Raw genomic sequence first — 24,593 nt, forward strand, 5'->3', positions numbered from 1 at the left:
GCATTGAACATGATCTTAATAAAATTATGATTTTGGGCATAATTAAACAATTTACCCATATGTATTTTTAGCTACTGCTTTAATAAACATGTGTGACTTAAATATAATCAGGTCCCCAGTGCTTCTATCAACCTAGAAAATGTTAAAAAGATCAACCCAGTAACTTAGTTTTAGTAAACCATTCTCTGCAAGCATGTGAAAAAATAGGTCATTGAAATTTAGCTCCCCTTGTGATGTCAGAAGTGGATAATACCGCCCCTTAATCTGCACTATCCAACCACAGCACTGCTATTTAGTGCAGAGATCAGCTCATTTGCATTTTAAAGGACACACCCAAAGTGGCAATTTTAACACGATAAAACTATATATGTGTACTCTGGGGACACCAAAGATTTATTTTACATCTTAAAGTCTTGTACAATGTCCCCTTTAAGAGTGGTTTTGTGGCACAGGGTCACTTAGAATCTGTATATGGCTTATATAAATTCAGTTTATTTATTTTAAAACTGTACGCAATGTAAATACTCAACACCTTTTTATTAAATACTAAAACAATATCTTTCTCAGAAACACACAGAGAGAAAAAGCACAAATCTGGATTCATTTTTTTATTTTCATTTAGATATGCATTTACATGCATATTATAAAGCAAATATACAAATATCATAAGCTGTTTTGAACAAGTTAGAAATCATACTCAGCCCTACCCTCTGAATGAATATTCATACCGGTACGGGCAGGGAGGCTCGAAACATAAACGAGAAAATTAAAGTCGAAGAAACAAACAAAAAGCAGCTTGTGGTGTTGGATCAGTCCCGAGAGATTACGGAGCAGCACCAGAACGGCGGCGAGACAGACGAACAGAAACCTCTCTTCTTGCACTGGCTGTACATGATGGGGGACTATGAATGAACAGTGCAAACACACGCTTCAGACTCTCAGAGGCAGCCGAGTCTCTAAACCGTGAGTGCCGTTGAAGTGTGTGAGGAGTCATCATAAATGAGCCTGAGTGCTGTCTTTGGTAAGCGGTCAGTTGCGAGTCCCCAACCGTTTAGTGTGTGTAGCACAGGGACAGATTGTGAAACGTTTCTACTGATGCCACTCCACCTCACCAACATTCACGTCAGCTCGAATACATTTGAATAAGACACAAACTGGAGAAACAAACTTACTTTTTATGATCCAAAAGGCACCATGAGTCAATACAAATACATCGAGAAAATAACTTAAAATCGCAAGGTGATTGAAACGACCTAAATGCGATTACATCATAGCCTTTAACATTAAAGGAGTTGGACAGTTACCTTACATGGATTATTTTGCAGAACACTAAACAATGCTGGACTTTCTCTTAATGATTTACTTCCCCGGGGAATAAAATGGGTTTGGTGAAAAGTCCAGCAGGGGGCGTCCAAACAGCTTCATCCAGCACATCACATGCTCTTCAACTTGAACCAGCACCCCACACAGGGCTTAAACATATTAACTTTTCCCAAAAATGGAAAATAAGCAGAGAAAAATCATACCTTTGAAAAAAGCCCAAGAAATTAAAAACGCAAACATTTAATAGAATCGCTGATGAAAAGGACATCTACTGCCTGGTCCCTCGTGGCTATAACATGGGGACACTGAATACCCCCTTCCTTTTTATATATATATGTTTGATTAGACGCAGATTCCTCCAACTAAAGCTATATGCCGGATAACTGAGCGTATATGTGTGTATGTGTGTGATGAAGGTGCCTGAATGTCCATGTCCATGTCATATTTCTTCATTTCAGCTGTTTTAGGATAACCGAGTTTGACATATTCTCAAAATATTTATACATCAAGGTAGTAAATGCTTTTGTAATACAGTAAAAAAAATACTGCATTACAATTAAACCATCACAAAACAAATCTGCGGGTAATTGTTACCAAAAACGACTTAATACTCATAACACTTTCTTTAAAATATGACCTGGACATGTACTTTGTGAGCCACACACTCGTTCCTCACTGGTGAGGTTGTTGATCACAGCGACCCTGAACACTGAAATAGAGGCATGTGTGATAAACAGCTACATCATCATCATCATCCGTGCATCACTTGCCGCCATACATTCATCTGTTCCCCTTCCGAATCCACGTATCAGCCCAGCCCTTACACAACCTGTACAGTTCAACACATAGCAACCTTCGGTCACATTGAACTTGAGGCATGTCCTGCCCTTGACCAGTGTAAATAGTGGCATTACTTCAACATTCGATTCATCACCGCAAGATTTATAATCTGAAAGCGAGTGGATGTTTAATCGTGTCGCCTTATATCTCCGTTTGAATACAGGCGTTACGCACAGGGCTAGCCGGCTGAGGGAGGTTGTTGTTATGCTCTTTAGGTGAGCTTTGGGCCGCACCCGAGATTAAACTCACGTTCTCCTCCGCAATGTAGCACAGGGGGCGCTCTGCGGCCCCATCTGGGGTGAGAGAGGCTACCGCCGCCTGGTGGAAGTTCCCAGAAACGGGGCAGTTCTCCAATCGATCGTGCTCCACCTCTGGGAGCGGGCTGACCGCTCCACCCATGCTGGGATGCCTCACGTGAGGCTCGTAGCAGGGGGGCCTGCACGCGTCCAGGTCTGAACAGCTGAACTCGGAAAAGTGACTCGAGTGCGAGTCGGCCACGGACGGCAGGCTGCCGCTCAGAGAGGGCGAATCCAACTCGCTGGAGTTGGTGCTGCGCTGCTCCAGCAGCTGGGCGTCCATGTCCTCGCGCGTCTCGTTGAACTTGATGCCTCCGCTTTTCTTGCGCAGCTTTCCTTTGCTTCTCTTTCCCGAAGATGAAGACGAGGTTAAGGAAGGCTCCTTGGCCCAGCGGGAAGCGGCGCACTTGCTGTCGTGAGGGCAGCCGGAAGGGCAAGCGCTTGCGCCGTCGTCCATACTGCTGCTGCCGCTGTGGTGCCTGAGCTTTCCTTGCTTAGACTCCACATCCACCTGCACCTCCATACTGTTGCCATCTCTGTTCCAAAAACACAAAAAAATGAATTAAAGCTTTTGAATCAATCTTTAATAACTGCTTTAAACAAAGTATCAGATTAGGTTTTCCCATACAGGCACAATATTCAGTGTTATTTAAACAAGCTACTCGTGTGTGCTTCATATATTATTGCTGTCGAACTGAATCAGGGTTCCCACTCTAAGCCAAATGTCAATTTCCCTGACTAAAAAGCTGAATTTCCATGACCTATGTCGGGGATGCCGTGAGCCTGGATAATATACACTAGTGTACACAGTTTTTAAAAGCGTTAATAAAAATGCATCTAAATGCCTAAAATTATTAAAAAATGCCAATAAACAGCTGTTTAGATTTTCTCACTTGAAATCAGTTAAGCCCTAGACCCGGAAACATCATTCCTTACATACAAATTTAACAAGCGGATTACATTTTGATCAATTAAAACGTAAAATTTAAAGCGACAAACAAACATCCCTGATATTCTAATGCTTGGATGAAAAAATATATAAAAATCTCTGATTTTCAATGTCTGAAACGGACCTTTTAAAATTCCATGATATTCCAGAAATTCCATGACCCGTGGGAACCCTGTGAATGTTTCAGTGTCAGAACTTGCGGTTTTATTGGCTTGCCAGGTAAGTTTAGAGTTAGTTTGTGGTTTTGGGTGCCATGAAAGTAGTTTAGCTTTAAGAAGTGTTCGTCACCATAGTAATGTACCCTACACGGCTAACCTGCTCTGTGGCAGGTTATGTTTTGGATTAGAGATCACACCCTGAAAATCATCCAATCAGCTGTGAACACGAGTGAGAGTAACACGACCAGTGTTGGGGGTGACGCATTACAAGTAACATGCATTACGTAATAATATTACTTTTCTGAAGTAACGAGTAAAGTAACGCATTACTTTATAAATGTACACATTAATTTTTGAGTTACTTTTTTTAAAAAGAAATGCGAGTTACTTTTTTAGTTTAATTAATTCAATTAAAAATAAAATGTACTGAATTAAACTAAACATATTAACGTAGAATTACCCGCCTGAGCGGGAACAGTTTGAGTCAGAAACAGAGATGGCAGGCCAGACCTTGACATTTTTGCGATTATAAAAAACACCTGCAAAGCCTGAAAGAGATCAAGCCTCAGCCAAGAAAGAAAAAGTAACGCAAAAGTAACTTAAAAATAACGTAAGCATTACTTTCCATGAAAAGTAAGTAACGCAATTAGTTACTTTTTTGGGGAGTAACTTAATATTGTAATGCATTACTTTTAAAAGTATTTTTCTCAACACTGAACACGACAAATTCAAAGTTTGCGTTGTAATGTTTTTCTCCAATTCTGTGTACATTTATGTGCAAAATCTTGGTTTTATTATGTAGTAAACACAATTTTAGTGGATTGATTATCATGTTTGTTACCATGGGGCTGTTTACAATAAAATGCTATTGTTATACTATATTTACAATAATAAATAGAGATGCAAAAACATTTTTTTCTACTGATTATTCAGACTGATATCTGCCAATGCCGATAGTTGGTGGTTATATTAACTTGCATTAACTAAATTCTGAAGATTACATTTTTTGTATGTTACCCATTCATATGATGGTCATTAATATTAAACATTAAACTAGTGATATTTCTTTCATTTTCTATACACAGACCTCAAATTCATTGCATTTTCCTGTTTAAATAGTATATATATATATAGTGGCCACGAATATATCGGCTGTTTTTTTAACCCATCACAAAAAAAATCACTTTTATCGACCGAAACAGATTATTGGCCGATATAACGGTTCATCTCTAACCATGGTAAATCTGTTGTTACTACAAATAAACCCAAAACTGGAAACTGTATGTTACATGATTCATGTTAATAAGGGAAGTGTTAGAAAAACAAAATTTTTTGGGGATAAACAAAATGCAGCATACATCATATAACATTACTATAGTATTATACGTTTGTTTAATTGGAAAATTAACACAATCCTCATCTATCAGCAAACTTTCTCCAATAATTTTCTCTTTCTCTGACAGCAGCAGAGATACAGTATATAATTTTGCATGCAATACATTTTTATAATAAATATTAGGAAATACAGAACTTGCTCCGTTTACATTGAACGCGATTGGTTGTTCGGTGCTGACGTCACTCTTTCATGAGGATTAATCATAAGTTTAAGGTTAAAGCCTGAGTTGACAGAGAAAGTTAATAAGCTGATTCATGGTACAGGCCCCAGCTATGTAGATCTTCAATACATTCAAATCACATGTGAACACCCAGACACAACTATAAATAATGGTGTCTACGCACTTGAATTTACAGTGCAAAGCAAATGATACGGCTCTTTCCACAACATCAAAACAGGAGCTTACACATTTATAAACTTCACGTATGTGCTCCAAGCTGTTTATAGGTTCACTTCCTAGAGAATGTAAAGACTGTAGTGCTTTTAAACCATGCATTGTTCAACCAATGGCGTGAGCTGAGAAATAACTACTTGGTTGACCAACACACAATTGCCCAACAAAGACAGAGATCCAATGATTGCTTATCTCAGATATATAAGTACTGCAAAGTAGAGGTCTTCAAGAATCCAATTAGATCCGAAAACCCGAGGTCCGACCCGAGACCCAAGCAGGTTCGGGTCTAAAGTTTCATGTGAGCCTCGGACACGGGTCGGGTATAATATTAGCGGTCTCTGGTAATTTAAATTGAATGTTTTTGCCGAATGAACCCGAGAAGACCCAAACTCTCGCGTGTGTGCATCAAGTCCTTTTGCAACCCCTCCTCTGTTTGCAAAGAGCGCTTGCAACATTGTGTGGCTGGCGGTAGGTTCATTTTTGTTTGCGACACACCTGTCAATCAATTCAGGGTTCCCACACCTTAGTTAACTTCAAATTCAAGGACCTTTCAAGGACTTTCCAGGTCCAAAACCCTCAAATTCAAGAACTAAATGTGGGGACAAATTTCAAGTGAGAGCAAGGTTACCTCGTGTTACCTTTTAAGATACATTGTTAAATTCCCTTTCGAGGGAACTCGTGCTGTGTCACTGCGGTGACACTTTGAGGACGCCTCCAGGGCTTTTTCTGTCTGACACAAGCAGGGCTGCAGACTACACACATTGGTGCAGTTTACATTCGGGTCCAGTTGGGTTTAAAAAAAATGCCACTGGGTCGGACTCGTGTCTAATTTTCTCAGGTTGGTCTCGGGTCATTCTTTAAAAAAACAAAAAAATAAAAGGCCCTTTGGTTCGGGTAATAAGTGATTTGGGTCGGGTACATTTCTTTGGACCCGAGAAGACCTCTACTGCAAAGTCTGCATGTGGGTGCAGGTGCCTATCAGTGTAATGCTTTCAGCTGACCTGTATACAGACCTGTCTAGAGGCAAATAGGCATTGAGAATGGATCCAGCCATTGCTTTGGTACTAGCGTTATCGCTGATTGTCCCCAGACTGACGGTGCCAGACTCCCCGCTCAGACTGCAGCGTTCCTTCTGCACATCAGCTTGAACCTCCAACCTGAGACCCAAAGGATGCAGTTCACATTAACAAATGCATACACATAAATACAGATGTTTCATAAGCTTGTTCTGAATGTTTATACAAACGTCTGGAGCATGTCTATGATGCAGTTCCTTGAGTTTAAAAATCATTGGTTAAATTATGTGGATGCCCATACCGTGCCAAAAATGAGCAGATGAATTATTACAAAGGCTAACACAGATCAACAGCCATCTAACATTTATTAAGCAAATCAGACCTGTTAAAGCAGTTGACCATGGCACTTCCCGACAGGCTGCCGGTGATGCTTGCCCCGGCAAGGGCCATGGTGCTGGCGTTCTCACTCAGGTTATCTCTCATTGCTCCGATACGCTCCATGTGGCTCCCGCTGGCACTCAGACTGCCCGTCAGACCACCTACACTTCCCTCACCGATGCTGGGGTTATGTCTGGTCTCTGCTACTGAAGTGGTGTCTGTGGACAGATAGATGGCATTAGTCTTTCAATAAGAAACTTTTTAGTGTGAATGATCATAAGAGTAAAACCTGCAATAGCTGGTAGTTGAAGTCTCACCAAACCAACAAGAATCTTTATGCAGAATACAAGGCTACACTGTACAAGAGGACAAAAGCTACTTGTTCTTGGCCTAACCCAAGCATCGGGCAACTTATCTGGTGTTTCAGAAACCAGGCTATTTGATCCTAGTATCACAGACTGTGTGTCAGGAAAAGGACAGACTAAAGGTTCACACAAAGTAATACCATTGTATAATTCAAAATCATCTCTTCAAGGCAAATCTATCACGACGTGAGAAACCCAGATTTAATGGCGATGTTTATTTTAGTCTTGTCCAAGCAATGAAGTATAACCACCAGCAGTAACACACTGTATTAGATGAGATTTTAATCTGAAATTACTTTTACTTGTTTGAATTAAACATGAGCAAGGAAGGGAAAAGGTGTGAAATATGATATGATGTGAGAGAAAGCAAGCAGGAGAGACTTGACACGCAGATAAATGCTATAAACACATTTTTATTTCGATCCATTGCAGGGTTTGCTTTCATAAGTCTCACTCACCAGTCACAGCTGCTCCGGTGCCCACGTTCATTTCGTTTTCGTCATCAAACTCGATGCGCACACCTTTGCCGTTCCCCGCGGACACACCACAACCCCCACTGCGGCACAGAGAGATGGGCACCACGCCGTAGACGTAAGCCAACATGATGGGCACTCCGATACCTGCACAAACACAGTACAACCAATATAAACCAGATGGCCAAATACCCGAGCTTGGCAGGAAGCAGAAGTATGTGCATGAGAATCAACTGCTATAATAAATATTTAAAACAACCATTATTAATGTGTCATTTTATTATAGTACAATAAACAAAGGGCTAAAATCATTAGTAAGCAAAATAGGAGGAAAAAGGAAGTTGATAAGACTGCTTACCGACAGTGACGGCAGCTACCACTGGAGAGACGATCACTGACAGCGTCACCCCGCCTGCTATCACCAGATTCCTCTTGTGCTTTGAAATGTCCTTTCCCTCGTATCTATTATGAATCTAAAGCACATGATTTACATAATGAGCGATCCTGATATGACAAAGAAGTGAAGCACACTTCTGTTGTACAGCATATAGGTAGGATTTTTTACAATGCACTGTTTTGTTAGAATTCAGGTCAAGTAAACCAACTACTAGACCAATATGGAAATCCCTTTATAATGAAATTGAACTGCGCATTTAAAACATGAATAATCAAGTGACCCAGTTTACAGGGAGTTAATCCGGTTTACAGACAAACAATCTTATCAAACATTATGGCACCAGTTTTGATCAAAGCTTACATTAAGCAACGTTGTTTTCATACAACGCAAGCCCTTGTTATCTTGTAGTCATAACAAAGAAAATTTGATGAACTGGTTTACAGTCGCACTGTCAACTGATGTACAATTAAAAAATGTGATCCAAACGCAATTTTGTTCTGGCATTCCAAAACCAATGGCAACGGGTGTGTTCGATTTCACATGCCGCCACGCAGACCGACAGGCGGATGACATCAAAATGACTAGGGATACACCAAAACACTTTTTCCATTACCAATCCAATTTTGATATATTTTGATATTCTGAGTATCGATCGTCTGATAACGATCTGATAGTATTGTATTTATCATCAACGATTAAAAATTGTATACACACAAACACACGCGCCTCCCGGGCGTAGAATAATACGCTTGAAGCTTCCTGTAATGGGAATTCATGATATGCAGAGGAAAACTCATAAGCGTTAAAAATGCAAATAAATAAAAAAGTAATTTTAACGTGATCAGCATGTTGTGTATAAAATCCATCCAACAATCCTAATATTGGACTGGGGCATTCCTACAAAATACAGTAAGAGTGATTTTAAATCATAGAGAGCATTAAATTCCAAACGCCCTCATGGTATTTTGATGTCATGCGCTTGGTTCTTGCAACACATCATGAAGTCAAACACACTTCTTCTGTCTTGTGACTTTTATGCATGTCAGGTGACCTGTAATGTTTTACAATATACAGTACTGTGCAAAAGTCTTAGGCCACCACCAGCTTTGTTGTTTTAGCAAAGTTTTAATGTCCATCCATATTTATTTTTACTTTTTTTAACAAACAGAAAATACAGGAAATACGTACACAAAATTAAAAACAAAACAATTTTCAGAACTACATGTCTTCTTTAGGCATCAGTCAGTATTAAGTGTGACCTCTCTTGGCGGGAAACACATCTTGAGCTTTTTTGAGGAGACTGAAGTCCTAAAGTCATTTGATTAGAAATTAGGATTTGCTTAAAGGAATATTCCATTTCCTTAAAAGAACAATCCAGATAATTTACCCACCACCATGTCATATAAAATGTTGATGTCTTTCTTTGTTCAGTCGAGAAGAAATTATGTTTTTTGAGGAAAACATTGCAGGATTTTTCTCATTTTAATCGACTTTAACAGACACCAACAATTAATACTTAACTCAACACATAACAGTTTTTTTCAACTGAGTTTCAAAGGACTATAAACAATCCCAAACGAGACATAAGGGTCTTATCTAGCAAAACGATTGTCATTTTTGACGATAAAAATAAAAATATGCTCTTTTAAACCACAACTTTTCGTCTAGGTTCGGTCCAGCGCGACCTAACGTAAATGCGTAGTGACGTAAGGAGGTCACCTGTTACATATATAAAAACGCACATTAGCAGACCATTGTAAACAATAAACTGACACAAAGACATTAATTAGTATCAGTTGACATACAACAACGTAGGAACGGTCCTCTTTCTCAACACTTGTAAACACTGAGGCGGAGTTTCGCGTTCGTCTTCTGTGACCTCTTGACGTGATGACGTATTGCTTCGGGTCACGGTAGCGCATCACGACCGGATCTAGACGAGAAGTTGTGCTTTAAAAGTGTATATTTGTTATTTTTATTGTCAAAAATGACAATAGTTTTGCTAGATAAGACCCTTATGCCTGTTTGGGATTGTTTATAGTCCTTTTAAACTCCGTTGAAAAACACTTAAGTGTTGAGTTAAGTATTAATTGTTGGTGTCTATTAAAGTGCATTAAAATGAGAAAAATCCTGCAATGTTTTCCTCAAAAAACATAATTTCTTCTCGACTGAACAAAGAAAGACATCAACATTTGCATGACATGGTGGTGGGTAAATTATCAGCATTTTTCTTTTAAGAAAATTGAAAATTCCTTTAAGTTAAGAGATCCTGCAGTTGCCTGCTATTGCTCAAGTGGAAGGAAAGTTTACCCTAAATACATGTTTTTATTGAACACAACATGTAAACGTTCATAGGAAACTTATTGAAAATGCAGGATTTCTAAGAGCTAAAATTGGTTATCAGTTAAAACCAATGATTGCAATGACTTGGCATATGTTGCATGTAATGTGATTATCTGGAAATAAGCAGGAGACTCCTAATAAGCTTATTTAAGACTTACAGTCTCTATTTAGACAGTGTATTATTTTAATGCCAAAGAGCAATAATGATTTTGGCATATGATTTAGTTGTGGCAGTCAAAAACCCTACATGCCAAAAAGACCCTAATATGTAGTTAAACTGGATTTCAGTAAGGCTGTTCGTCTTTCCTATCATTTGGGATTTGGTATGTTGATAACATCATACACAATATACATTAGTATCCAAAGCACTGTCTGAGTTTACTCATTCTTTACACAACTGCCATACGATGAACTATGCTGAATTTGACATACAGAGGAGAGAGAAGGAGTGGTTTCGGACACAGTGCATTAATAATGTAATGTAGGGGTGGGCGGAATGACCAAAAATCTATTTCACGGAATGAGTCATTTTATTTCACGGAACGGAATATTTCACGGTAAACATGTTTTTCGGTTTATATTGTTTTTTGATGATAAAAATTTACAGAAATACATCATTCAATATAGCTTTTAACTAAGTGCTCACCACAGTTTTAAAATATGAGCAATTTAAAGTTAATAATGTTAAAGTGAAAATGCCCAGAAGATAACAACAGATAAGTCTTGATTAGACAGAATCTTGTTTTTAATTGAGTTATTAATTTTATAAACTATTGAAGCTATAGTATGGTTTCATTGTATTTTGTATTTATGCATACATTACATTAAACATATGCAATATGTAAAATGAACATTTTAAGGTCTTGACGCCCTTTACTTTCTATTAGACCTTAACATTTGCATATCTTTCTCGTCTTTCCGATCAAATATGTTTGTATAAGCAAATGGCGCGTCAAACTACATCGCTCCAGCAGTGCACGTGTCACTGATATAAACGCGAGTTTTGTCTTAGCTTGCTTAAAGCTCAGAAAACTTTACAACTATTAGCATTATGTGCGAGAAGAACTCTTTATTTGGCGTTGCAGCTCCTTGCGCTTGCCTAGAGAGACCTCTGCACGCGAGAGACCGGCCGGCTGCTGCATGAGGAGAGAGAGAGCGCAAGAGAGAGAGAGAGCGAGCAAGTAAGAGTCTCACTGCGTGACCCGCGGTGGATTCACTGGCACTTATTATAAAAATTACACAAATAACTCATTGATTTTTTATAAGTGAACTATTTTACATGTTTCTCCGTCACACTCAGTCTAACATGCCGAAGGGCAGAGTTAGCCACGCCCACTTATTTGCATTCCGCGGAATAGACGGAAATAGAAAAATCTGTTACGTCAGACATTTTATTCCGCAGCAGCGTAATATACCGTCATACCGCCCAGCCCTAATGTAATGCATCCATCACTTACAGCATGTTGTCTCATATTCCTGCTAACTCCATAACAGCAAGAAGTCATGACAGACGTGAGAAAAGTTTTTAGTTTACTCTTTCCACACTGACAGCTACTGTCATTTGCAATAGAATAAAACCGTATGGCTCTCTGTGCTAACCAATCTCATCACGTCTAAAGTGTAAACGAACAATGACTGCAACTGTCTGAATAAATGGCTCAGATTTAAGCGCCAATAATGAAAACATAAATGGTTCACCTTAAAACTAAATAATTAAATGGAATATACTAGAACAAAGCCAAAGAGCTAATAAGGATATGCATGAAAGGTCACCATTGTTTTCCGCCTTCAAAATAAATGCTTGGCTTAGTCACTCACCTTTCTACCCACATAGACAGGAATCCCAATGATCATTGCAGGTATGGCAATGCCAGCAATCAGTGCAATGCCAACCGGAGCTCCCACCAGCGTGCCCAACTGCCACAGGATCTTCTTCTTCCTGCTCCAAGGCTTCTTACCCCAAAACGTGCACCCTGAAGGACTATTTCACAAACAGAGAAATCATTTAAACATACACTGTAAAAACAGACAAGTTGAATTTACTTAAAGATGTAAAAAAAATTATGTGAACTCAAACAAAACTACATTTAAATTTCTAGTAATTCCAATATAATAATTCATCAAGAGTTCATTAAACTTAATTTTAAGCTGATTTCACTTGAAATAATTTGTAATATCAATTGCACTGTCCAACATCTCCACTTAGTTAAAAGAGTACAAAGATTTTCAATTTTTTAAATGATTTATAATTATGACTTTTAGTGTTATAAATTGTATGTGAAAAAGCATATTCAAAATATTTAGGCACAAAGGATTATGGGTATTCCTTATAACATGTACTGATAAATAAATACTGATTCACTAAAAGTTTTGGTTTAATGAATTTTACTTTCACTTAAGTGAAATTAACTATGATTTTTTTAAGTATATGTACAAAACTCAAACATAAACATAACTTAATATTTAAAGTAAAGACAATGTCTGGGTTAACAGTGTGGAAAAGTAACCTTAGCAAAACCATAAATATAACTGACTATTGTAACCATCTATTTATTTTCACACTGCAATACAGACATGTTGGTATTGACATAAGTGAATTTGTGTAATAAAAAAACAACCATATCAAGTAAAAAAACCTGAAAAGCAAAAGTTGGCAAAGTCAATGCATATTTTATTGATGCTATTTTATTTTAATGATCCTGGTCCCTCTTAGCTTTAAAAATACATTTATGAAGTGATTAATAATTTGTTAACAAACAAGAAAACCACTCATGGATCAAATTTGGGATTAAGAGCCTTTCTATAAAAACCAATATTATTAAGTCTGAAAAGGCAAGAGTGGATTCTTAGTCGTCTCGTAATTACGATAACTCAGACAAAACATGAGCTCAGCCTTTGGTTCAGTGTCATTCAGCACTGACAAACATTTACCTTTAAAGTCTTCATATTTGTATATAACAGCAACCAAAATGTGGTTTATGGCAATGCTAAAGTTGAGTTCAGTACTAACCTTAAGTAGTGCAAGTCAGATATCTCCTTCATACAGAGCCAGCAAAACTCACAGCCACATACAGCACAGGTCATGTGATTACAGCTCCCATCATTCATCTTAATGATGTAGGCCGCACAGCGAGGACATGGCTTTATGTCATCAGCTTAAAGACACACAACACACGTTAATTTAAGCACTCTTTCCAGAAGTAATGTTTGATGTTTTCACTTTTCATTCTGTTGTTTGACCTGTACCAGACATTGATTAACCTTCCCGTCTCTTTTTATAGTCTGTCTACCATGTACGTGTTAAAAGAAATACAAACAGACTCTGACCTTCTCTATAAGCTCTAAAGTGAAAACAACATTGGCCTGCAGATAACTGTTGGATTTAATGCAAGGATGTATTTGTGTACAAAGTGGGCATACCAGCAGCGCCGCTCTCCTGGCTATAGCTGAGTGAAGATGATCTGAAGGGTCTCAGTCGGAGGCTCTGGGCTCTCTGCTGTCGGGCGGCGTCACAGGTCTGGTTTGGGTGCCACAGCTGTTTGCAGTGGTAACAAAACTCTGTTCCACAGCCCTCACGACCACACGTGATTTTCGGACAGCTGGCACAACCAAAGGCAATGACTGCATACCTGTTAAATAGACAAATAAACAATGGTGCTTGTTGTTGTATTTATACAGTAAGCATATCACTTAAATAAATGCACAGGTGGAATTAAGAGGTGTGTTTTTTTTTTAGTTAAGGACACTTTTAAAATGCAAATATACCCCAACAAAAATGAAATGTTTAAGTAATTCATTGACCTCTCACAAAGAATATTATTTTTGTACATACTGTATGACCGATATGACCAAAATCTTCTATCACGATAGGATTAATTTTATATCATGATAACGATATGTATCACGGTAGAGTTTTTAATGTTTTAATAAGGTTTAAATCTTTAATACCATAGAAATGTTCATAATTCTCACAAAAAACATATACAAGCATAGAAAGAAGATAAAAACAAACAAAACTTAAGCTCTCTGAAGATACAGTCAATGATATAAGAATGATAATAAATAATTATGCATGTATGTATAGGCCTATATATATTTTTATTTAAGGTAGAAAAGTGATTTAATCAGGAGCAGTGAGAGATTTTCTCTCAATGCTGTTTGATTAACACGAGTGACAGACAGGAGTTAGGTAACTTCCCCTTTAAGACCAATGTCCGGATCCAATACACTGTTACACATGCGCTTTCTCTTTTAACTGTTTACTTTCTCTTAAGACCTAACTGGTTGTGTTTATAAGGATGCTTGCAAAGACGGGAATTTTGATGCATGTGTGTATTTAAGGCCAATAAAGCAGGAAAAATGCTCACGAGCTTAATGAGCAGCGGTCGCGCGACTTGCGCACTCCTCACAGACAGAAAGAGCAGCGGTTGCACGACTTGTCCGCTCCTGACACACAGGAAGAACGCACGCATACAAATCTGTTGTCCGTGTTTCAATGGCTTAAAATAACTTGTTTTAAAACTGTAGTGCTTAAATATGTGTACAAACGTTACGTTTTCGCGACCACGTGCACAGGAGCAAGACGTGGGCGCGTAACCTCGATAGAAACGATAGTCCAAAATCTCTACCGGTTGACAAATTTCTACCGGTTAATTATGTCTACCGGTTTATCGCCCACCCATAGTTGTCACCCTCCGCTGATTTGCTTCCACAAACAAAGTGGCCTTTATTATATTTTCTCTCTCTATTCCATCTCGATTCTTATCAAGATTAACAATTTCTTTTCAACAACACGTCCTTAACACAAAGCTCTACTGTGTGAAATGTCACAAAGCCTTTCTATTGCATGGAAAACAACTTAAACATTAATGCAATAATTGCATATTGTTCAAAAATCACTTTCCCAAGTTTGTCTTTCCAGAGAGCCAGCCCTAAAGTGCAACAACATAGCATATATTTTAACACACTCCATTTGATAATCATTAACCAGCAACATGTACAAATAACATTATAGACCACCGAAAAACAAGACTAGGGCTGGGTGATAGACCAAAATTCGTATCTTGGCATTCGTATCTTTGATGCAAGTCAAAGTCTTATGTGAGATGTCACACAATCATCTTATCAAAACACCATGACGACAGGTTTTTCCCTGTTTGAAAATATACCACAACATGCAAGCTGGTTGGAAAGCTTACATTGAATCACAGTGTACATTTCTAGCAGAGTTTTAATTGAATAAAAGGAGGAATATCCATATCAGAAAAAACTACCGATAAATAACCTAAACTCGATATACTGTCCAAACCAAACAAGAACAAAGTGTCATAATACTTCTCAAACAAAACATTTAAATGAAAAAAGGTTTCTTAAATGTGCTTGTGCAACCTTTGTATATATAACAAACATGTATACAAATTTAGTTGTTGATTCTAGATGCAAGTACATAAGGGCCTATTTTCACAGACAGGGCATAAAACCAGGACTAGACTTTAGTTAAATTAAAGGAACACTCCACTTTTTTTCAGCTCCCCTAACATTTGAGTTTTATCATTTTGGAATTCATTCAGAAGATCTCCGGGTCTGGCAGTACCACTTTTAGCATAGCTTAGCATAATTCATTAAATCGAATTAGTCTCTAGCTATTGAAAGTTACCAAGGGGACTATTTCCGAAATGCTGCGTATTATCATTGCGCCTGCTGCACACATGGTACAGCAGCAAAGTCATTGATTATTACGCCAGATTGAGAGTATAGTCCCTTGCCATATCTGCCTAGAAAATAGCTTTTAATTTTCCGTCAGTCTTAATACACGATGTAACTACAAAAAAGTCAAGTTTTAAATAGGAAAGCATGAAAGCTCTATGGTCATTTCTGAGCACGATGCTAATGGTCTAATCAGATTGAACTAATTATGCCAAGCTATGCCAAAAGTGGCACAGCCAGACCCGGAGATCAGCTGAATGGACTCCAAAACTGTGAAACAATAATTTTCCAGCTAGAGTTAAACAAGATAAAAGACAAATCTTGAAACAAATCAAAGCCACTGGGATATTTTAAGATCTGTCAGAGCAAGTTATTTTCAGTTGAGACGGCTCAAACATGTGTTTTAGTCTAGGACTAGCCTTAAGCCTTGTCTGTGAAACCGGGGGGAAAGTCCTGAAGTCTTTACCAGCAACAATCATGACCTGTAAAGTGAGAAGCAGTGCCTTTTGACTATTACACCTCAATTCTTGCTGGTTTCCCCTGTATCTCATGTTTAGCCCTAAAGCACAAATGTTCCTTGGACAATTCATGACCCAGTTTAACAGACAATATGGCCAGCGTGTCACCACACGCACTAGCACAACCACCACAAATACATGTGACTGCCAAACCAAATTCCCCCATTCTTAATGTAACATTTAACTGACCCTCTAAGACATCTCAAACCATTAAAATCTCAAATTGCAAGAAGCATAGACTTCGATATTGACCACAGCAACAAAATAAAACTATGACGCCACTTTTCTCTAGTTCCTATGCTACAATCTTGTTGCCCCTTTGACAGTGAAATTAAATTGCTTCTATGACAACCAAGTGTAAAGTTATTGTGTCAAACATAACAGGCACATTATTGTAAATACAAAATAGGCATGCGTACCAATCAAGTACAAGAAATAATAATGATGTGTTATCATCATTCAAACAAGGCACAGCAGGGTGCAGATCTTTAAAAAGATGAATGTGTAACATAAGATATCGTGCCAGGCTTTCCAGCAGCATGATTAAAAGAGTCCATTCAAAGTGACAGTGTCAGGCCTTCAAAAGCGCTGATCATAACACAATACGGTGCCTTTGGCTTATGTTGGCTTTAGATGACATCCCAGATATATTTGGCACAAAGGCTGAGCACAGAGGTTCAACAAGGGAAAAGCTCAATTCCTGACCACATTGCTTTTTGTAACAGAGTGCAAAGGACGTCCTCCATTAGAGATTACCGGTCAGATATAACATTTCGGAGGAACAGTTTTGCTCCTTTAATATATTTAATTATATGCCTACAGTCACTTTAGGTAGGGGGTCATCTAAAAACACACGCACAGGCAAAATGACCACCACCTCTTCAAAACACACGTGCCAAAACAAACACCCCACCAATAAGTAAATACACACATACACGACAGCTGTGCCAACACAAAGCAGCTGTGGAAACATTCACAGCTAGGTAGTTAAAACTGCATTAGCTATTTTGACCTAGCTGGAAAAATGTGGGGTAGAAACTCCAACATATCATGCTGCTATGGGAACATAGTACTGTGTTGTACTCATCTTGCAACGATGGGTTAAACAGGGGTATAAGGCCATGCCATGTAATTGTTGTACCACAATGATCCATTGAAAAATTTAGTGAAGACTTTCAAACTAAAATTACATCATATAAACATCCATTACCACCATTTTATAATGGTCTGTGATATAAAGTAGTTCCCACCCCAACACAGCGTGTCTCCACAAACAGACTGTAATTCTGGCTGGTGTCTCTAACAGCTCAGTAATGACATACATCCCCTCAAAATAAATGCAGAAGCACTGTGCACTCACCCGCAGTCTGGAGCAGGGCACCAGCGGCAGTCAGGGTCCGCCACCAGCCACCGGCGCAGCATGAACTCCTCGTACTTCTCCATAAGCACTCGGTCATTGAGTATCATGCGGATGTCGTGGGGGTTAAAGCGTTCAGAGCATTCGGGGCAGCTGATGTTGACCCTGCTCTCAGATATCTCGATGCGCAGGTACTGCCGGAGACAGTCAGCACAGGAGCGGTGGTGGCATGTCATGATGTCAGGGAAACGGTCTCGGGTGTGGCGCAGCAGGCACAGCGGGCATTCCAGCAGCTCCGAGGTTGAGGCCGAGGATGATGAAGATGACGTGGAGGCCGCGCCAGGCACAGAAAGAGCGGAGACGTGATCCTGCTGCTGGCACATTTCCGAGTGCACGCTCTCGACGCTGGCGATGGCGTCCACTCCGGCGGCAAGCGCCCGTGACTTGCGAGACTTGGGATCGCCGCAACGTCGGCGAAATAACGACCTCAACGATATCCGGCGCTTTTTGGGCGTCTTCCGTACGGAGGGCAGACTGACGGAAGAGGTGGCGGAGGGAAGGTCCCTCTCGGACCCCTGCTGCTGCAGACTCATTTCTCCAAAGGAGGCACTATGGTTTCCAAAAGACTGGGGAGCTTCTACAGGGAGGGCGGGGGAGGAAGAGGAGGAGGGGGAGGGAGGGGAGAGAGAGGGAAGGGGGGATAGGGTTTTCAGAGGTGAGTGCGAGGTGTTAAGACATGGCGGTGAACTCTCGGAGAGGTGCTCCCTTGAGCCGGGCAGCTCAAGCTGGGACACACGTGTCAGTTTGGAGACGCCAGGTGGGATCTCGACCTGATCTGTGAGAAACAGAAAAACAGCAGCAGGTGAGAACAGATCACAGGTATTTCAGCAATATCACAACATATAGCACTATTAAACTACAAAGTCAGTATTAGGTACAACCAACATTAAAGAAAGACCCCTTGCAGAACACAGCAAAACATTTTCAGCCTACAGCTCATGAAATGTGTGTGAAAAGCAAGTTTGAAACTGATTCCTGCTGTCTGAAAAACACTTTCAAGCCAAGCTCAGACTCAGTGGAAAAGTTGATGAAAGACTGCTAACAGCGAGTTAACAGAAATGAAACGATTATAAAGATTACAAAACCACTTTTGAACTCCTGAACAGGATGTGACATCACTGAAACTGTTGCAAGGCAAAAGAATAGCTACTGCACTGAAAGCCACAGACACTATGATCGTAGGAAACCCAAGAATGAGGAACCTTCTCATCATTCACAGATCAGGTTTTTTATCTCGCCCTGCCTGCAGGCCTTTCATAAACACACCAGAGAGGCTGTCATCTATAAAACATCTGCTTTGTATCAGAGAGCAGAGAGCTCGCTTTCAGACCTCAATAGTAATGATGAATTTAGGGTGAAAGCCCTCAAGCCAGTTCACTAAAAAGATCTGAGCTTATGGAGCTACTAATGATAGGTCCTGTCAAAGTACTGGTGGGTAATAAATAATGTGCTACAGCCTAATTATTTTTGCAAAATGAAATAATAAAACAAAAGTGTGGGCTTTTTATTCACACTTGTACTGAAGTCCCTTCAAACAGCATAGCTTGTCATGTATGCTATTGCTTTTCCCAATTTAACTGCACCCCATTATACTCAAGCTCATAGCGTTTAAATGCCAGTGATCCTTTGCTAGCACCCACACACACGTAAGACACACCCCAGCTAGTCACAGATGCTAACATTTTAATTTCATTTAAATTCAAACTTGATTTCATTCTGCCCTTTAGTTCTTCAGCCTGGTCTTGGAAAGTTAAAAGAGCTGCAAGAAAATGGCAACAGTGCCAGAAAGAAAGTGATGCTTCGAGCACAGAGGACAAAGTAAAACGTACATCACTCCAAGCTCAGGCTGTACGATTTGGTAAAAACTATCTAATTACAATTTATTGTTTTTTTTCTTAAGATACTGCAATTGCGTTTCGATATGTGATTTAATTGTAAAACGCAGAAAATAGATTAAGTGCGTCATGTCATTTCATCCAAGTGAAGTTGGCAAACCAGTTAGATGTAGTTTTAATTTGCAGTAAATGCATAACTAGGCGTGAGTATAAATGAACGATCGAGAGACACTGCATATATGTGTCGTATTATTTTAAGTTGATTTTTGCATTTACAAAAAATATATTTCAATTTAAATTAAAACCAGTTTTCTTCCTTCTAAATAGGAATTTAACGATAGACCAAACCCACGATTTGGTTCGTATCACGTTTTTTTCTTCTTCTTCCCACGATTCGATTTATGTCGCGAACAGAACTAAACTCCATTGTGGAAATGATGTTTTACATTAAATGTCTTTAATGTTCTTCAAATAAATTGTTAAGAGAGTAATTTGTTTTTCGTAAATTCTTCAATTCATAATGTAATGTAAATCTAATTTAGTTAAATGATACAGTGAATGTGTGAAAAGCCTTGAGCAAGCAAAGTGAAACTAAGATGAAAGAATTAGCGTCTTCTGCCTTTAAATGCGGTGTAAAATTACTTTAATCCAACTGATCAACACAAATACAAAGCGGCATAATACAATGGATTGCTTAGTGACATTAAAACCACTATAAAAAAAATCTTTAATGGTTTTATCTTTGTGTATCTACAGTGTATACGCACCGCGGATGAGCTGGTTGCAGCCAATAACGCCGGTGGCTTTGTTAACCGATTAAACACTTGACTTTCATCTGGGCATTTAAATATGAAAGTTTTTGATCAACAATATCGGTGTAAAACATTATAAACATGATGAACATCTGCCGACTCGACTGTTACAGCACATCCTCTACGTTATTAAGGAGTCTGCTTTATTAACGGCTTTTCGTTTGCTCTGCGAGCTAAATGTTTTTGTTCTGTACTTTTTTACTCACATATATTTCTACATATTTTCGACCAAGAAACATACAAGATAATGTTTACATTTACAGGTGCACAAATACTAGCTAATTTTCAATTCATTAAGACACCGCTGTGTTCTGTAGCCTATCGACAGAGGTTCTATAAATTTGCACGACATTTACAGGTAGGTCTATAATTAAATAATTTATCATTAACTAGTAGCCTTTTGTGTTGCAGGTCTACGTATTATATAATGTTCACTTCAAGTAATAGCAATTTAAAGATGTGGTAGCCTTGGATCTGGACGTGAAGGATAACTCTAGCTTGGAATTGAAAGGGGTGTGCCGCGATTATGCCTTCTCACAACGCGACAAGTTCGTGGATCTAAGTTTCGCAATTTCGGTTTCATATCGCATATCGTTACAGCCCTACTTCTAAACATTTCACTGTTCCTGTTACCAAAGTATAGAATAACAAACACTTATGGGCCAAATCATCAGAGCCAAACTGAAAACCGTTGTTAAAAAAAAAGAGGGATTAAACCTCTGTATTGTTGCATCCCTATAAGCACCCAGCAACTACAAACAATGCAGAACACTGGCAACCATCCACAAATACCTAGCACCGTGGCAGTGCCAGACTTTTGCATAAGCAAGCATTACTCAATTTCATTAAACAATAATAAAATGACATGAAACTCTCAGAAACAATTGGAAAGCTAAAGATGTGTGTGCAAATTCTGAGTTAAGAAGCTGTTATATATTGTCTTTTGATAATAATTTACAAGACTACGAATAAACTTTTATTTTTAATAATTTGGGGGTGAAATCATATGGCTGTAAATCGGTGTGCCTAACTAGAATGACTTTAGAAAGTGCTTGCAAGCATATGAATTTGTTCTGGTCCAAAATGCTCCATCACAGCCTAATAAGATTAACATCACACTCATACTAAACATTAGAAAAGGACATCAGTTCTCGTGAGGGAAGAGGCGTTTTCAACACACTGCTCTTTTGGCTTTTATGATCCAAGACCACTCCCTTAAAACGCACTCATCTGCGGCCTCTAAACCATACTAGGTATACATCAGCTTTCTTGTGCAAATACAAAGGTCCATACTTCCCAGCTGGATTATTTCACACGCTCCATTTAAAACACAAGAGCATTTGCTCATTTACTTAGACAGTCTGCCAAATGTTGAAGCCTGCATTGTTGATCCAAACTACAAACAATAAGTTTCTCAAAAAGCTATGCAGGATTATTACCACAAGGTATAAAATCCATATTAACCTAAAAGGACAAAGACATTGGATAGGTGGCCCTCCTTGGCTGCCACATGTTATGAGTTGGAGCTCCGCCAAGTCAATGCTAAAACCTTATATTTTATATATAAATATATTTTATACTTTATATTTATTGGTTTATTAATACTATTCTACACTTAAAAACAATTTAAAAACTTGTTTTATTCAACTTCTCGATCATTCGCTACTAGCCTTTTAGCATATAGGCTACCGCTTGTTTTGTTTAACATCCTCTCACGCTATCATACACCCATTTAAATGGTGAATGCTTAGGACATTTGTGAACCTATGATCACAGGTGAAGACAAAACAGTTTGAGCTGCCCAAAATGGTTGTTTTCGCGCATAACTAGTTAAATAAAATAAGTTTAAGCATCTTTAAAAAAAAAAGTGCGTCTGAATGTGTATATCAAATTCAACCAACGGTGAGGCTTAACGACAAAAATAGGGTGACGCGGGAGCCAGGAAGTATATTGCTATCTGAAGTATTGCCAAAGACGGCGTAACAGGGAAGCAGGAAGTATGGCAAGGGAGACGCAGCGTCTTGTTCCCTTTTCAGGAAACAACATGATGCAACCCGAGACATTTTCATTTGTCAAACACAACTATGCAATTTGCATACAGAAGATAAGCATTTAAAGCGATATTTGTGATATTATCTTACACTACACAGGAAATAATATGGATTTTTTTCCCAGAAAACTTCTTGCATAAAATAAAGTCAAGCACTTTCAATGACCTGTATCTATGTATGTATATTTTCAAAAACTTTCCAGGGCCTTGAATTTTTTCCCCCAGATTCACAAACTTTCAAGGATTTCAAGGACCCGTGGGAACCCCGATTACCATAAAGTTGACTTCAACTCTCGTTGACGTTCACACCGTCCACACTGTTCATAAAAAACTAATGACTTCCGGCCATTCGGAAGCTCTTGCCGGTGGCAGTGTGAACACGCAGTTACAAAAAGAAGTTACTGGTGTGTATCTTGAGACAAATTAATGGCACTGGCACATTTAAAGATCTGTCAGTGCAAGTTATTTTCAGTAGAGACAGCTGAAACATGTGTTTTAGTCTAGGACTAACCTTAAGCCTTGTTTTTGAAACCAGGGGTAAATGTGTTCGGCTTAAGAAATAAAGTCATATACACCTAAAATGGCATTAAGGCGAGTAAATTAAGGTCAAATGTTTATTTTTGTGTGAACTGGGATAAGAACAGGAAGACATGTAATTATTAAATATATATATATTTACGCTAAATGCTCATATAATCTAATTATAAGATTAAGAGCATCAAAGTTTAATTTCAGTCATTAATTTCACATTGATTTTAATCTTACTCATGTCAATAATATTAAAGATATCTTATATTTAACATTATGTAGCATTATTTTATGTACAAAAAACAGTTGGGTTTTCGCAGGAACGGTCATGTATGTGTAAAACTATGCAAATGCCCAAATACCTAGTCAACTAATCAATGATAAGAAACCATGTATAATTAGACTGGTTGTGGTTTACTGACTCCACTCGTACACGTTTCCTAGAAGACATTTACATTAAAGATGTTATGTTAAAAACCAGCTAGACTAACATTTTATCGGTTTAAAAAAACAAAAGACCAAACTTTTCATGTTCAATGTTGGTAAACCAAAATTTAAGGTTTTAGTTTAGCCCTGCTACCATTGACTCATAGGTGCAAAAAACTACAAGTTGAGTTGGTCATATAACAGAAATAGAATAAAAAAGACCAGAATGAAACAAAAACTATTTAAAAGTTAAACAGCTGACACTGTTGAACACATTCCCATGACACACCTACCTCGTTTAACCAGTGTGGTGTGACGTATACAAATGTCATATCAACATTATTTTAATTATTGGTAAACAAGAACAAATGTCCAATCTTGATTTTCCGAAGGCTATACTGTAAACATGCCTTGCCAATTTTCTTATTCCTCTAAAACTTTATCATGGAAACTCATTAGACATTTCAAGATTCATCATCGAAACATCTGGCACTTAAAACAAGAGCATGAGCTATACTATAAGATAAAAACTGCAACACGAAAAACAACAACATTCATCATACATTTGTATTTAATATTTCATTGTGAAACTTAAAATGTAAAGAATTTCAAATAGTCAAGTGACGTTCATTATTTCATTGAGGGGTCTCCATTTAGATAAGGGGCTTTAGGGAGTTTATATAAACAGTGGAGCAGTAAATCACATCTAATATTTTCGTTTACAGACTCCGAGTGTAAATCCTCTAATAACAAACAAACATACACACTATGCCCGAGGGACAACAAACAAACATTCTGGTTGGACAAGCTGAGGCAAATGAAAACTGTTTTCTGAACATTGTTTCTTTATCATAAGAACAATCTTGAACTCGTTAGAATTCCTCTTTGTCCCTCCTCGTTACCAACAGATTGCTCATGCTTGGCTAGATACATCCCATTTTGTTGAGATGACAAAATAACAAAATGGCAAACA

General features: G+C 38.4%; 1 protein-coding gene across 1 annotated transcript; it reads right to left on the bottom strand.

The window, feature by feature from the left end:
• Positions 1 to 593: 593 nt before the first annotated feature.
• rnf19a (ring finger protein 19A, RBR E3 ubiquitin protein ligase) lies at positions 594 to 18,772 on the bottom strand. Its single transcript, XM_055219690.2, has 9 exons — positions 17,913 to 18,772; positions 13,749 to 13,957; positions 13,339 to 13,483; positions 12,147 to 12,309; positions 7,947 to 8,061; positions 7,574 to 7,735; positions 6,755 to 6,968; positions 6,370 to 6,513; positions 594 to 2,995 (listed from the first exon to the last, which is right to left on the bottom strand). Exons 1-9 carry the CDS (start codon positions 18,500 to 18,502, stop codon positions 2,305 to 2,307), a joined length of 2,433 nt encoding a protein of 810 aa, XP_055075665.2. The 5' UTR covers positions 18,503 to 18,772; the 3' UTR covers positions 594 to 2,304.
• Between the last annotated feature and the right edge of the window lie 5,821 nt (positions 18,773 to 24,593).

The sequence above is a fragment of the Misgurnus anguillicaudatus genome, chromosome 20 (assembly GCF_027580225.2).
Source record: "Misgurnus anguillicaudatus chromosome 20, ASM2758022v2, whole genome shotgun sequence".
Taxonomy (NCBI): domain Eukaryota; kingdom Metazoa; phylum Chordata; class Actinopteri; order Cypriniformes; family Cobitidae; genus Misgurnus; species Misgurnus anguillicaudatus.